The following is a 15,166-nucleotide window of genomic DNA, read 5'->3' on the forward strand; positions in this document are numbered from 1 at the left end:
CATAAGAATGTGCAAGGTGTCCTGGTTAAGTTTAATGCTTTATGTTAGAAGCTTGCAAGCAATTCTAAAAAATATCATCTAAATCATTTGATATGATAACGCCCTGCCATCAAAACTTATTGGTGCCTTTACACTTACATACTCTCCTCTCGTTCATGAAGAACTGCCAAGGCTTTGGACCTTAACACCTCCCTGATATTTTTTTTTAAACATAACAGATGTAAAAATTTCAAAATAAAATATTAAACGTACGATTTAACGGGAAAGTCGACATTTATTTGTAAAGATCGTAGGCATATGATCTACCCACAAATTTATAGGCATGGTTTTTTTTATAATTATCGGATACATTTATCTCGGCGTGATGAGAGAATAGGATCACAAAGGTACAGTTAAATTATTAGTTTTTTTTACAGATTAGAAAGTTCTAGCTTTTTTGTGGCCAATTTTTTTAAATATTTCAAAAATTATTGGCTAGTGATCCCGGCGCCTGACTCCCTAGGGATAAATTCGTCATTCAGAGAATCGTGTGTCATATAATATTTTATTTTAATTGTTGCCATTATTTCGACACTTAGGGTTCCTTTTGTATTCGATACGAGAAGGTAGCCGCGCGCACAACCCTCGCTCTCTGTTTGTCACCCGTCATCTTTAAAACCCTCAGGTACGGTAGGGTTCCTTTCCCCGTTGTTGAACGCAACAGCCCCATTGTGTTTCGATGTTATCTACAGTATTAGTTACAATTTCCTTGCTTTTTGAGAATGCGGACTACATATTTCTACGCCGTCTTATGTGTTCTTTCATTAGTTTTTCCGCCAGTCAGGGTGTCTGGGAAGACTTATTGACGTCTTGTAACCTATGATGATTATGTATCGTTTGGTGGGTGAAATGCTTGATGTTTATGAGTCGACGTTTAATACGCGGGCACTGGTTAACTTTTATTGCGTCCACTCATGAACTGGGATATCTAACTGTAGCTACATTTGAGCGGGTGAAATTTTATTGCATTTTCTTAATTCACTGAGTATAGGATCCACATCCAGGTAATTGTTTGCTATCCCAGCGTTTGGGAGCTTCGTGGCTTTATGAAACTCTCTATTGATTGTTTTGCCTAAGTTTTGTGCTTTGCTCTAAAGTAGTGGAATTCTGTTACCAGATAACATTACTATTAAGACATCAAAGATAATTATTTGCACCAATTAATGTCTGTCAGCCTAATTATTTAGCAAATCTCGTGTCACGTTTTCTTTTAGTGGATTCCTTAATTTTTTAAAGGATATTTAACATTATTTAGGTCTATAATGTTCTTTTCATCAGCTACGCTGCTGGGGCATGCCTTGGGTAAAATTTCTACTGCCAATACTAGACACAACCTGTGATAGTTCAAATTTCAATGAACACTTGGTAGAAAATAATGTATACATATCCTGAATTTTATGGTTTTAAAGGCGTATTCTGTTTCTGAAGGTGTCGTTGAGATGGTATATACAAAATGACAATATTCTTACGTTATGGTTAGAATTCAAGTAGCGCAGGTGTGTGTGTGTGTGTATTTTTGGGTAGCTTTTAAACCACTTATTCGTCTATAATATTTTCAGTTGCCCTCTTGAGTTAATTGTTCCCATAACTTTCTATTTACACAAAGACTGACATTCCTCCCTGGCTTATCTGGAATATTGATATTCATTTATGCAAGCTGCTAATTGGAGAATTATTGTGTGTCTAAAATGGTCGTTCGCATCTTTCTTATTAGTTTAAATATCATGAATTATAATCTTGAAGGTGTATTATAATTCTAAGGTGGCGGCTCACATGGCATTTTCAAAATGAAAACAGGCTTTTAGAAGAAGTTGCTTGTATGTTTATATGTCTTTAGAACCATTGATGAGGTTCTTGATGATTTCTATTTTCCATTGGTCACATGAGTTACATCGTTCCCATTATAAACCAACACCTTAGCTAACATTTCTCTTGGCGTGTCCACTATGTTCAGTCGTCATCTTTTTTCTCATTTCCAAACTACATGAGTAAGCATGCTTTGCTGAAATTTGAAGATATGCGATATTATAGGAGTCATGTCTTGTGTACATCTGTAGTTCCACATTTTTATGCATATCATTGATGCAATGTCACTGTACCTGCTATCGTTTTGTATCTGGTGCTTGTGTGAACAGGATGGAATCTCAGGTCAAGCATGCTGTGGTTGTTAAAGTCATGGGACGCACTGGATCCAGAGGGCAAGTGACTCAAGTTAGAGTCAAGTTTTTGGATGATCATAACCGTTATATCATGAGGAATGTGAAAGGACCAGTGAGAGAAGGAGACATTCTTACCTTGCTTGAGTCTGAAAGGGAAGCCAGAAGACTTCGCTAGGGGAGTATCACAATTAGTTTTTTTCCCTTTTTTGAATGCTCAAGACCTTACTCTTTTCTTGTCCAAGTTCTACAAGTTATTCATACAACGACTGAGTTTAAATGTTGTTGAACCTCTGTTTGAAATTTCCATTCTGCATTAGTTTGCGCCCTTATTATTGTGCTTGTTCATCGCAGTATTATTGAGCCTCTGTTTGAAATCAACTGGAGACTTTTTCATCTTTAGCATGGTCTTTCCTCTTTCCTTTTCCTTCGCAAATTATTATCTAGCCTGGTCTCCTCTCCATCTTCTCACGTCAACCAGGCTCCCCTTCTATCACACCTCTTTTCTTTATCACTTTCCATTCTCATTGTGTCATAGAGCGCCATAAGGTCTCTATTAACCTAAAGATTCAAAGAAAAGAACCAAACGATTAAAACTAAAAATGTCATTAAAGGTTTACACTGAATAAATGAGCATGCCTTGTCTCCAGCGCAGTTCCTTGAAATCAAATGCAGTCCCTGTTGCATCTGATCCAGAGAATTAAAACGGAAAATGACCATTTCCTAGTTTCACTCAACTGTCCCTACCCAAAGCTTCGATGGTTATCTATCCATTCAAGGAAGATAAGATATTTGAAAAAGTTCATTCCTGTTCTAGATATATTTTCTATGCACGCGCATAAAAATCTAACCTTTTTTTTTTTTTTGAATGAAACACGGCCCAAAAAGTAAAATACCAGTTTATTACTCGTAAATTACAATTGCAAGTAAAAATAATACTTTAATTGATTTTCATGTTAAAGTCACGTTAATAATTAATGGTTTCTAGAGTCTAAAGCTATTGAATTTGTTAAATTTAGGAGTGTTAAACCTTGTGCCCATGCTGATCGGCTCGATTCATTCCAGTTGTACTAAAATAGGACTTTGTAGGGTGGAACAAAAAAGAATTTGAAATGGGATAAAATACTGGATTGCCTTCAAAATATCTTGCCTCATCCTAAATATTATATATATATGCATGTGTTACTTTTTTGTCTTAAAAACTGATAAGCATTAAATATATTAATTATATTAATATAATTAATTTCAATTCAGCACAACGTAATGGTGAAGTTGACCTCTAGGCTAAGAATGCTCTGGATGCTAATCTGGGTTTTTATTTCTTCTCCCCTGAAGATTTAACTACTGGAGATTTGTTCATACCTCTACAGTGCATAGGCTTTTGGTGTCTTATTCTTAATTTTTTGGTTGTTGTTGTTATGTTTGTTTCTTATAAAAAATATAATAAATATAAGAATAAATTATATTAATTATAATTTGAATTTGAATATTAGCAATCCTTATTCAAAATTAAAAGTTATTATATTAATAATTTTAATGACATATAACAAGTAGTACAAGGTAATTTTTTTTCACAGTATATTAATTATATTAATATAAATTATTCTTATATTTATTTATTTAGTAATTTTTATTTATATTATATTTCTTGCTTTGTTTTTATAGGAATCGGCTTCCAATATCTCAACTAAACAAGAATAACATGACTTAATGTTGTACTTAATTTATCTGTTGTTACTCTTGTAACCTAGAGCTCACTTGTAGGTGCTGTCATGATATGTTATATATTATGCATCTTTTAAATTGTGATTGATGAATCTCAATAATTAACTTTAAATCATTATGATTTTTGTGTTCGTGTTAGTTTGAATTTAAACTTAATAAGTTATGTGATTTAATATTTTAACGAACGCTACTATCTAGATTTCTTTCTCATGTTATCTGCTTTATTGGTCCTATATCGATTCCTAACAGGATGGGATATAAGATATAAATTCAATCTTAGCCATTTCCTAAAACAAAACACGAGAAAAGAATATAACAAAACTAAGTGTGCATTTGGATTTGATTACGTTTACATTCCAAAAGTAAATTTTAACTTTTTGAATGTAAAATGTTGTTTGGCTTTCTTTTTTTAGACAAGATGTACTTTTTAAACTGACTTTCAAATACGTTTGAAATGGAAAAATTTGCAAAGCTACTCCCAGTTGCTTCCAAAACGTGATCAGTTGGATGGACATTTATTGCTGGTACCTAATTTGTTTATTGACCATGATGCCCCTCACTTTTGCAGCTGATACATATCACGCATACTCTCCTCTCGTGGTCCTCATTTGTGCAGCTGATACATCAGTGTTCTTCGTCCTTTGCCGCTACTCTGTGTCCGCCGATCGTCCGCCGTTAGTCCGCCACTCGTCTGCTGCTAGTCCACCGTTTGGCCATCTCTTCTCCTTCTCTCCTTCGCCTCTCCTCCACCATCACAGATCCGGATCTCTTCCTTCCCTAAGCTTCTCCTTCCTTCATCAACGGTGGCTGCATTTCACCGTTAATTTCTCCCCATCTCTTTCACAGATCAAGCTCATTTTGGGACTTGGGCGGCATTTTGGAGCTGAGAGAACTCCGACCAGCAGCTTTTGCAACCTGTGGAGTGCAAAGGTGAACATTCCGACCAGCTCGTGGAACTCCAATCCTCTTCTCCGATCTGCTCTTCGATCTGCAAGGTATGATAGCCTCCAAGTTTTTTTTGTCAAATCTGGAAATGGTGCTGCGTTGTTCTGCTCTTCGATGTGATCTGTTGCTTTTCTTGTTTGGACTACCGTGAAGCTCTGTTCTGATCTATTTCTTTTCTTTTTTGGACCACCGTGAAGCCACTGTTCCCGTCTGTTTCTTTTGTTTTTCAAACCACTGTGAAGCATTTCGGTCTGTTTCTTTCATTTTTCAGACCACCGTGAAGCATTCTGGTCTGTTTCTTTTCTTTTTCAGACTGGTATGAATTTTTTTAATTGCCTTCTTTTGATAGCTTCACATAACAAGAAAATATAAGCAAGCAAGAAGATTATTTATGACTGCATATTGTAATTATTCTGTTCCGGTCTGTTTCTTTCATTTTTTAGACCACCATGAAGCATTCTGGTCTGTTTTTTTATTTTTCAGACTGGTGTGATTTTTTTTAATTGCCTTCTTTTGATAGCTTCACATAACAAGAAAAAAATAAGCAAGCAAGAACATTATTTATGACTGTATTTTGTAATTATTCTGTTGATTTGCTGATGTTCTGAAATATGACACGGTGTTTTGGAAATATATTCTGGTGACTGATCTATTGATTGTTCTATGTTGCTTTGTTTTTTTAAATTTCATTTTGATAAGAATTTGAGCTAATTTATTTTTTGAAAATTGATGAAGGGATGAGAAAGACTACAAATTTCTGGTCAAACTTGCTTATTTTAATACATAGTATTGAATTATATGATTTGAATTTTTGAGTGAGTGCAGAAATTATCTTATGGCTGCTTTTGAATAACTGCCTCTTTCAACAAGTATATGTGGCTAAGATAACAAGTGGTTAATTAACTATGATCGAATAATCTTTTTCTCTTTTTGTTTCCAAAAAAAGGATAGTAAAATTTTTAAGAAGGATAAAAAAGGATAGTAAAATTTTTAATATTTTAACTCTAACTCAATTATGGATTTTTACTCCTCAAAATTCATGTGTATTGAGAATGTGATATTTTAATAGTAAAAATGAGTAAAGAAAAGGCACTATGGACTACCGAAGAGACCGAATTGTTTATTAAATTAGCTCTCCAGCAAGTTAAGAAAAATGAGCGTAAAGGCTCTACCTTATCAAAGGAGGGTTGGGAGGCGCTAATGCAACAGTTCAATGTTTTGAGTTCAAGAAGTTATGATAAGAAGCAGTTGAAGAATAAATGGGACAATTTAAGGAAAGATTGGAATATATAGGACAAGCTATTGAACAAAGAGACCGGTTTGGGATGGGATAGTGAAAAGAATATTGTTTCAGCACCAGAGGAGTGGTGGAGTCAAAAGATTAAGGTATACAATTATACATGGCATGCTATACATTTCATATTTTATTTTATAGATGTACTAGACTCAATTCCTGTAAATGTGCAGGAGAATCCTGAGTATAGGAAATTCAGGCATAGACCACTTCCATATGCACAAGAATTGACACAGTTGTTCCAGCCAGTTGCAGCACAGGGCACTTACATGTGGATACCTGCGGCTGATGATCCACAAGATGTGTACAGGCCTCAATTGGATTTGACCGAAGGATCAGGAGACAATGATGATATAAGAAACATTAATGGAGGAGCTCTCCCAGAAATTGGGCAGGTTAACTTGAATAATGCATATAGTGGTGGTACTAATTCAGGGAGCAAGCGAAAGAGATGTGAAAGTGGTTAAAACAAAAAGGGAAAACGTCTTGTAACGATGATGGTTGATTCAGTGAGTTGATTGGTGTCCACACAAGAGGATAGGGTTTCAATATTGAAGTCAATTCTTAATTCCATAGAGGGTGGAACAAAACCAGTTGACCAAAATGTGTTGGAGGTTGCAAAGAAACTTTATGGAATCGAGGAGATTGCTTATGATGAGGTGCTTTTTAGACAGTGTGATGTGGCTTTGCTAGATAAGACCGCAAAGGACATGTATATTGGGCTTAGGGACAACAGAAGAGCATTAGTGGCCTATTTGAGGTGCTTGGGCAAAAAATGAAATTAGATCATCTTAGCTTACCTTCTAATGTTTTAAAATTTAGCTAGTGTCGTTCATGTTGTTAATTTATTTTGAAACTGACTGTGTTATTTGACTCTTGTGTTATGTGTTTCTTACGTTAAGTCATGAACAAATAGTGTAATGGTTGTTTAATTATGCTATGCAGTTTTTATGGATGACAGTACGCAATTTTGCTTATTACAATTACTTGTACATGCGGAAGACGATGAGATTGAGGCTATTACTGCAATAATATCCAATTACTCAACAACTTTATTGAAAGAGCCTTGTAGAACCAGTTCGCAATCAGGTCATGCATGGGTGCAAGAAATTTTGCAAGGGCATCCTCAACGTTGTTATGATATGTTTCGTATGGAAAAAGATATTTTTCTTCAACTTTATGACGAACTAGTGCAACATGGCCTACGTCCAACCAGAAGAATAGGGATTCATGAAATGGTTAGTATGTTCCTAAATATTGTTGGACATAGAGTGGGGAATAGGATGGCACAAGAACGATTTCAACATTCAGCAGAGACTGTTCACAGGCATTTTAGAAATGTATTGCATGCTTGTGAGAAGCTAGCAAAGGAATATATCCAACCAAAAGATCGCACTTTTCAAGATATTCATCCAAAAAATTTAGGTGATCTACGATATTGGCCATTCTTTAAAGATGCCATAGGAGCAATTGATGGCACACATATCCCGTGTGTGGTTAGTGTTGAAGAGCAAGGGAAATATATTGGAAGGAAAGGTATTCCAACACAAAATATAATGGCCGCATGTGATTGGGATACGTGCTTCACTTATGTCATGGCTGGATGGGAAGGGATTGCTCATGATGCTCGTTTGTTTGACTATGCTCTCACAAGGCCGGACATGAAATTTCCACATCCACCCCAAGGTATATTTCATATTTATCTAATTTAAACAATTATTTTAATATTTTTTGGGATCTTATAATTTCTGTTTTTTTATTAGTAGGTAAATATTATTTGTTAGATGCTGGCTATCCAACTCCACGTAGATATTTAGGTCCTTATAGATCTCATAGGTACCACTTCCCAGATTTCAGGCGTTCATCTGGATTTGCAAATAATAATGAGATTTTTAATTATTATCATTCAAGTTTAAGGACTACGATTGAAAGGACTTTTGGGGTTTGAAAACATAGATTCGCAATCTTACAACATATGCCTAGCTATCCATTTGTGCAGCAGGTTCGTATTGTTAGTGCAACAATGGCTATACATAATTTTATTAGAAGAAAATCTGTAACTGATTCTGACTTCAGGCATTTTGAGGATGAAAATATGGTTAACACTATTGATGATACTGATGAGCCTGCATTTTCAACAACAATTCCAAGTGCAATTTCAAGCATAGCTTCTGATAGAGAAATGAATAAGGTTCGAGATTTTATTAGAGATCAGATTGTATATTATAGATTGAACCATTAATCATGTAACTATTCAATATTAATGAATTTTTAACTATTTATTACATAATTTTTTTCCAAAATTAAATTTTATTTTTTTATTCTTAATATTTAACATTTTAAATTTTATGTCATTTTAAATTTGTTTCACCTTTTTTTTAATATATTACATTTGTATAATAAAAATTATAAATTATCATAAATCAATGTCCTTTTTGGTCATTACATATTAAAAAGTACATTTGAAAAGCATAAATTTTTATTAATCCAAACAACTTTCAGTTTGTCAAAGTGACTTTTGAAAAAATATATCCAAATACAAATTTCGTTACAACAACTGACTTTCACGAAACTGACTTTTGCTAAGTGAACTTTTATCAAACTGACTTTTAACAAACTGAAAACCAAACGCACACTAAGTTGAACCGAAGTTTTAGAGTGCTAGTTCACATACCAATCCCTGGCCCTGTCTCATTACCTACGCACGCTCCCTTATTAACCAGTTTCCCAAATGATTGTGAATTTAGGCTTTTCAAATGAATGATTTTGATTAATAGACGTTTTTTTTTTAATTTTTATTACATACATTTTTAATGAGAGTTGGAACTTGAAACTACCTTTTAATTTTTCTGTGGCGCCCTTGCCCTTTTGTTTATATTTTCTTATTTTTTATTACATATGTTTTCTAACATTTCAAATTTCATATTATTTTTATTATATATATTATTTAGTATATAAAATTTTATATTATTTATATGCTTCATAAATTATTCACCACATTAAATTTTATATTATCTCTATATTTTTCAACAAATTAAATTTTATGTAAAGAAATTAGATATCATAAAATGCATGCCCATTTTAATGGTTATACATTTAAAAGTAATTTTTATTATATGTGATCCAAACATTTTCAGTTTATTAAAATGATTTTTTAATACATATATTTAAATATAAATTTTGTCATAATAACCAATCAGGCTAATTTCACTAAAAATAAGAAGTTTTTTTATTAATCAACAATATTGATCTGGCACTGACTTTTCTTTTTGTGGAAAAAGAATTTGGGACTCGATTTTCCTTCACTGACCTTTTCCTTCACTTCTGCTCCATTACCTTAAAATACAATTGAGACCGTCCATGTTTTGTTCAGATTAAATTTTTATTTTATATTTTATGGAATTACATTTTTTAATAAATCTAGTTTATCTCCAATCTGTACTATTTATATTTAATTTAAACGGTTTTATTTAATATTTAATTTTTATAAATTAATTATTCTGATATACTTTAGACAATCCAAACTTAGCTTCTCTTCAAAATAAAAATTTTAAAAAAAATTATTAATTAAATTTCAACTACTCAACGCATATCTAGATAATCAATCTATACCAAATTATAATATTAATTAGATCATTTAGATTAAATGTAGACAATCCAAGTTGGTGATAATATAAATTTATTAACAAGTTTTATTTTTATTTTAATAAATGTAAAATAAAATTGTAATCTATAATGACTCTAGATAGTCCAAATTTCATTTCAAGGTGTAAAAGTGGTGGGAAATGTTAGTGGATAGTAGAATAAAAAATAAAGGTCTGACCTGCAAGTCCCATTTAAGTAAGTGATTGGACTTGAAAAATGAGTGATTTTTATGATAACCAACCTTCAAGCTTGACCCTTATAAGTCCTAAAAAATGGCTCAGGCTTGAGCAGTGCTCTAAGTCTTGTCACAATTTTTTTTATAAGAACTAAAAACACATCATATAATTAGATAAATTTTTTTTAAATGTAGAATTTTTTTAATTTCAAGAGTAGGAATGTTTCTTCTATTGAAAAATCTAAATTATATTATTATTTGGAAGAAGCCTCCTTTGATGGTTACCAATTTTTAGAATTACATGCATTGCATCGGTCGACAACTAATCAACAGTGATTTCCTAATCTTTTAAAGATAACGTGAAATATTCTAAGTATTCTAATTGTAACAACACGGTCCCCAATCCCTTACGCTGGTGAATGCAATGTTGGCACGTGTCCCCTCATGGACCCACATGCGACTTTTCCTATAGTAATATATGAGTTATTTCTCACTTCATCAAATAGATCTTTTGGAATCTTCATAAGGATTGAGTCTTTAACCTCTTCTATCTTAGTAAAGTTGTGGCCAATCCTAATACTACAGAGAGGTTGGGGGCTCAATTCTTAAAAAAGTTCTAAAAGACCTCTTTGATGGGGTGAAAAATAACCCATATACTATCATGGAGAAAGTTGCATGTGGGCTCGTAAAGGGACACGTGCCAACACCGCATTCATCAGTGTAAAGAGCTAGGCGCCGTGCTATTACACTATTCACTATAGTAGCTAGTGAATCATCTTTTAATATAGGTTTCCGTGTTTTAACAAAGTATCGTTCTCCCTTCCTTCAAGATAATGTGTAAGCATTAATTTGTACCCACAATTAAATGATTTTGTACCATTTTATGGTAATTTTTATATTTTTTTTTTCTGACACACACACATAAAATAATGATACAATGTAGTTAATATTTATGGTAAGTGATAATAAAGAAATTGTAGGGATAATTGATATTAAACTTTTACTTCAGTCTTTAATAAATGAATTTATATGTGAGGGATTTAATATTTTATTTTATATTAAATTTTACAATATTCTATTTAAATTATAATATTAATTTTTTTTAAAAGCAGACTTACAGGTAGCCTTAAGCTTTTTAAATAAGAACCGAATGTTGAGATTAGGTTAAAAATTGGGAAACTGAAAGGGCTCAGGCCCGCCGTTTTCCATTTCTAGCGGGGAGAATCGGCGTCCAAGAATTTGGTTTCTGTGTTTAGGGTTTTGGTCTTAAATCTCAGTATAAATAATACCCACGCATAGGTTTTTTGTGCTCAAACACATAGTTGTCCCGTTAGACGCCCAAAGCTCCAAAGCCTAGCCGCCTTACGCTCTGTGCCTGCACGGGAAGCACAAGTGCGTTTTCCCGTCCACTTTATCCCTTGCGTTCTGGCATCTGTTTCTCTCTCGCTTTTGTTATTTCACTTGTTCCAATTGTTTAAACAGTTATGGCTGATGCGGCGGCAATTCCTCCTGAAGCTACCAATAATATAGATCCGACGCAGATCGAGGTCAAGCTCTTTAACAGGTGGACCTTCGACGACGTTCAGGTGTTTAATTTGACGTTTTTCTTTTCCGACTTACATTTTGGTTTTCTACACACAATCGTCTACATTGTTCTTCCCAAGGTCCCCTGCCGTGCTGGACTTGCCTGCCATCTTACCCATATTTTACTTGTTGTATCTGTTCGATCGTAATTTTCCTTTTTTGCCGCTTTTTAGCCATTTGTCGTTGCTTAATCAAGTTGCATTTGTAAGGATTAAGTTAGGATTTTATTAGATCCTATAATTCTTTCCTCAATGTTGCATTGCTATTGGGATGATTGATATAATTAAAACGTGTCTCTCAGAATTCCATATGGTTGTCACACATTAATTCGTCCTATAAGGTTTTTTGAGAAAATTTCTTATTGATTATTTCATTTAGTTGCTGTTGATGTTTTTTCCAGGTTATTGACATCTCTCTAGCTGATTATATTGGAGTGGCGGCATCCAAGCATGCAACATATGTTCCTCACACTGCTGGTAGGTACTCAGTCAAGCGTTTCAGGAAAGCGCAGTGTCCAATAGTTGAGAGGCTTACTAATTCTCTCATGATGCACGGTAGAAACAATGGGAAGAAACTAATGGCTGTGAGAATTGTCAAACATGCCATGGAAATTATCCACCTGCTAACTGATCAGAATCCCATTCAAGTTATTGTTGATGCTGTGATCAACAGGTATTTGAGCATGTTGTTGAATGATCATCTTCGTTTGGCTTAATATTGATGACTAGTGATCGTATCCTAGAGGCTTTTTTCTTATATTTGTCGTGAATAATTTTCAGGGCTATTATAAAAAATGAAGTAATTCTATTTGCTTGTTCTGTTAGCATGATTTCTGCCACATGGAAGCAATCTTGCATTGCTTCTATGCTGTTCGCTGCAACTTGATTGACTTGACTACCTGACTTTTTAAACTGTATTTTAGGTTAACTTGGAAGGATTAAATGATGATATCTAATGCTATATTTGTTACCTTTTACTCTATTGATGTCGGGGAATGGGATGATGATTGTATGTTTCCCTATTGGTTCGATTACCTGGATGATGGCATTATTGTATTAGCTCTATTTGATCATTCTTCTTAGGAGCTTTAATAGACTTTTTTTTTTATTTAGGCAGTAATGAAATATATGCAATCTGAAAACAAAATCTTTCCTTGTGAAGTTGCCCGTAGTTATGTTTGTTGAACGGTTGGAGAATGGAATGATGATTAGTTGTTTCCCTATTGGTTTGACTGCCTGGATGATGGCATTATGGTATTAACTCTATCTGATCATTCTCCTTAGGAGTTTCGATAGACGTTTTTCTGATTTTTTATTTAGGCAGCAATGAAATATATGCAATTTGAAAACAAAATCTTTCCTTGTGAAGTTACCTTTAATCATATTTATTTGACTGTTGGAGAATGGAATGATGATTATTGTTTCCCTATTGGTTTGATTGCCTGGATGATGGCATCTCTGTATTAGCTCTATCTGATCATTCTCCATATTTGCTTTGATATGCATTTATTAATTTTAATTATGAATGTAATTAAATATTTGCAGTTTGAATTAAAATCGCTTCACAAGTCAAAGCTATGACACAAGCTTTGTTAAGCATTGATGTTTTTTATTATTCAAGTTTTTGGTGCTGTAATTGATGAGTGATTGTAATATTATGCCCCCCAAGGAGTTTGTTTTCTTGTATATATATTTGATTATCGACTAAGTTTAAATTTTAATAGTGTTGTGCATTACTTTTTGTGACCTCTGATGCAATGTTATGTGCTGCGTTTAGCGCTACAACTATTATCCATGTTATTAATAACTATGATTTATACTTACTCTTCTTGGAGACCTGGAGAATGAAATGACGATCAATTATTTCCCTATTGGTTTGATTGCCTGCATGATGGCACTTTTGTATTAGCTCTATCTGATCATTCTCCTCACTTGCTTTTATATTATTTATTTTCCTATATATTCCACCACATCCATGCCCCAGTCTCTTTCAACCCCGTATTAAAATGAACGGATAATGTTGAGCTGTCTTAATAAAGATAGAGAAAGACCAAAGAGAACATTTATGGGGGTTGTTGAGGGGGACCTCTAAATTAACAATATTCCTAAAAACTTGATTGGTTGTAGAGCACAATGCCATTGTGGAATCCATGTAATTGATTCCACCTAGTGGGATAAGGCTGCTGCTTGTATTTTCCTTTATATGTTCAAATATAAGCTATTTGAAAAATTAAGATACTTGTGTGGCGGATAATGGAGTATGTTAATTGGTGGAAAAATTGTTTCAATGTTTTTTGTGTTTAAAGTGGCGAATGGTTTACTGCGTTAAAGACACTGATGTTATAACAAGTTGGTATTCTCTAAGCTCCTGTTTTGATAGACCTACTCGTTTATTAGACTTGGGGAATGAAAATGATGATTAATTGTTTCCCTATTGGTTTGATTGCCTAGATGATGGCATTTTGGTATTAGCTCTATCTGATCATTCCCCTTGTTAGCATATGCATTTTTTCCTGTTTCTATTATTGGCATGCTTAGATTTGTAATTTGGAACCAATTAGCTTCGTCAATGGGCTGTTGATCGATTTTATGAATTTGATTTGATAAAAATAGTGTGAATTTGAATGGTGGCCTGTCTCTCTTGTACGGCGAATTTCATGCATGTTATTTCTCTTATATAGAGCATAAATTCAGATCCAGACATGAAATTTACTAAGCAGCGTTACACTGATTGAGCAGCTCCGCACCTCGCTTTTTGGAACTTGATTATGTTTTTCCATGTTTGTTCAGTGGTCCTCGTGAAGATGCAACTCGAATCGGATCTGCTGGTGTTGTGAGGAGACAGGCTGTGGATATCTCACCCCTTCGCCGTGTTAATCAGGCCATCTATCTCCTAACTACTGGTGCACGCGAAGCTGCATTTAGAAATATCAAGACTATTGCTGAATGCTTGGCTGATGAACTTATCAATGCAGCAAAGGGGTCATCTAACAGCTATGCTATCAAGAAGAAAGACGAGATTGAAAGAGTTGCGAAGGCAAATCGTTAAGCCACCCGTAGAATTAGTCTTGATTATAATGACCCGTAAGGTTTTGTTTTGAGCTTCTTTGTACTTCATTTATTGATATGGGCTAATGTAATTTTTTTTTTTAATTTATCTTGGAGTTTCTCCTTGTTATCGACCGACGACCATGTATTTTATTTTGATGTAGAACTACGAATTTTTGGAGCCTTTGGCGTCGGCCCGCACCCCGCACGTGCGAGAACGAGTTTTCTTGCTCTTCGAGCATCGTTGCATTGTTATTGGGGAGAATTGTTGTGCAGAGAATTATTTTAAGGTTTCGCTTAAGACAATTAAAGGTAAAAGTCTAAGATTGACTAAGAATTATTTTTTGAGGAGTGTTTGGTAATTTATGTTATAAGATGATGTAAAATAAGTTATGAACTATAAAATATGGTGTAAAATAAATTATAAACTACAAAAGGTGGAGCATCTAGCATGTTTTCGTTCATTTGAGTAATGTCCCCTTATTTTTGATGGTGCGGCTCACATTCATCTGTTTTGGTGTCATTTTACTCGTGCTTTCTTTTTTCCTTCCTTCAC

At 33.9% G+C, this 15,166-nt stretch overlaps 3 protein-coding genes and 5 non-coding genes across 12 annotated transcripts; all 8 read left to right on the forward strand.

Annotated features, from left to right (window-relative positions):
- The first annotated feature begins 536 nt into the window (after positions 1 to 536).
- On the forward strand, positions 537 to 2,597 carry LOC129306792 (40S ribosomal protein S28-1). Of its 2 annotated transcripts, none has more exons than XM_054947522.1 (2): positions 537 to 664; positions 2,175 to 2,597. In XM_054947522.1, exon 2 carries the CDS (start codon positions 2,176 to 2,178, stop codon positions 2,371 to 2,373), a length of 198 nt encoding a protein of 65 aa, XP_054803497.1. In that variant the 5' UTR covers positions 537 to 664; position 2,175; the 3' UTR covers positions 2,374 to 2,597. The 2 variants fall into 2 exon arrangements, with proteins under 2 accessions (XP_054803497.1, XP_054803498.1); XM_054947523.1 differs by having other exon boundaries at positions 564 to 669.
- Positions 2,598 to 3,806: 1,209 nt separating this feature from the next.
- LOC129306791 (uncharacterized) lies at positions 3,807 to 8,449 on the forward strand. 3 transcript variants are annotated; one of them, XM_054947520.1, is made up of 3 exons: positions 3,807 to 4,915; positions 7,105 to 7,845; positions 7,926 to 8,449. In XM_054947520.1, exons 2-3 carry the CDS (start codon positions 7,110 to 7,112, stop codon positions 8,105 to 8,107), a joined length of 918 nt encoding a protein of 305 aa, XP_054803495.1. In that variant the 5' UTR covers positions 3,807 to 4,915; positions 7,105 to 7,109; the 3' UTR covers positions 8,108 to 8,449. The 3 variants fall into 3 exon arrangements, 1 of the variants encoding a protein (XP_054803495.1); XR_008592258.1 differs by lacking the exons at positions 7,105 to 7,845; positions 7,926 to 8,449 and adding exons at positions 5,935 to 6,251; positions 6,333 to 7,091 and having other exon boundaries at positions 3,813 to 4,915; XR_008592257.1 differs by lacking the exons at positions 7,105 to 7,845; positions 7,926 to 8,449 and adding exons at positions 5,998 to 6,251; positions 6,333 to 7,091 and having other exon boundaries at positions 3,820 to 4,915.
- A 2,709-nt stretch (positions 8,450 to 11,158) lies between these two features.
- On the forward strand, positions 11,159 to 14,950 carry LOC129306322 (40S ribosomal protein S5-like). 2 transcript variants are annotated; one of them, XM_054946849.1, is made up of 5 exons: positions 11,159 to 11,371; positions 11,462 to 11,565; positions 11,964 to 12,235; positions 14,353 to 14,646; positions 14,775 to 14,950. In XM_054946849.1, the coding sequence occupies exons 2-4, from the start codon at positions 11,464 to 11,466 to the stop codon at positions 14,609 to 14,611; spliced, it is 633 nt and encodes a 210-aa protein (XP_054802824.1). In that variant the 5' UTR covers positions 11,159 to 11,371; positions 11,462 to 11,463; the 3' UTR covers positions 14,612 to 14,646; positions 14,775 to 14,950. The 2 variants fall into 2 exon arrangements, with proteins under 2 accessions (XP_054802824.1, XP_054802823.1); XM_054946848.1 differs by having other exon boundaries at positions 11,160 to 11,371; positions 14,353 to 14,791.
- Positions 12,556 to 12,638, forward strand: LOC129307515 (small nucleolar RNA Z102/R77). The gene has a single exon (XR_008592408.1). It is a non-coding gene; the product is annotated as a small nucleolar RNA Z102/R77 (small nucleolar RNA).
- LOC129307513 (small nucleolar RNA Z102/R77) lies at positions 12,757 to 12,839 on the forward strand. Its single transcript, XR_008592406.1, has one exon. It is a non-coding gene; the product is annotated as a small nucleolar RNA Z102/R77 (small nucleolar RNA).
- LOC129307510 (small nucleolar RNA Z102/R77) lies at positions 12,964 to 13,045 on the forward strand. Its single transcript, XR_008592403.1, has one exon. It is a non-coding gene; the product is annotated as a small nucleolar RNA Z102/R77 (small nucleolar RNA).
- On the forward strand, positions 13,405 to 13,487 carry LOC129307511 (small nucleolar RNA Z102/R77). Its single transcript, XR_008592404.1, has one exon. It is a non-coding gene; the product is annotated as a small nucleolar RNA Z102/R77 (small nucleolar RNA).
- LOC129307512 (small nucleolar RNA Z102/R77) lies at positions 13,967 to 14,050 on the forward strand. Its single transcript, XR_008592405.1, has one exon. It is a non-coding gene; the product is annotated as a small nucleolar RNA Z102/R77 (small nucleolar RNA).
- Positions 14,951 to 15,166: the final 216 nt, after the last annotated feature.

This window comes from Prosopis cineraria, unplaced genomic scaffold, assembly GCF_029017545.1.
Source record: "Prosopis cineraria cultivar Desert tree isolate PC_DT_omini unplaced genomic scaffold, ASM2901754v1 PC3, whole genome shotgun sequence".
Taxonomy (NCBI): domain Eukaryota; kingdom Viridiplantae; phylum Streptophyta; class Magnoliopsida; order Fabales; family Fabaceae; genus Prosopis; species Prosopis cineraria.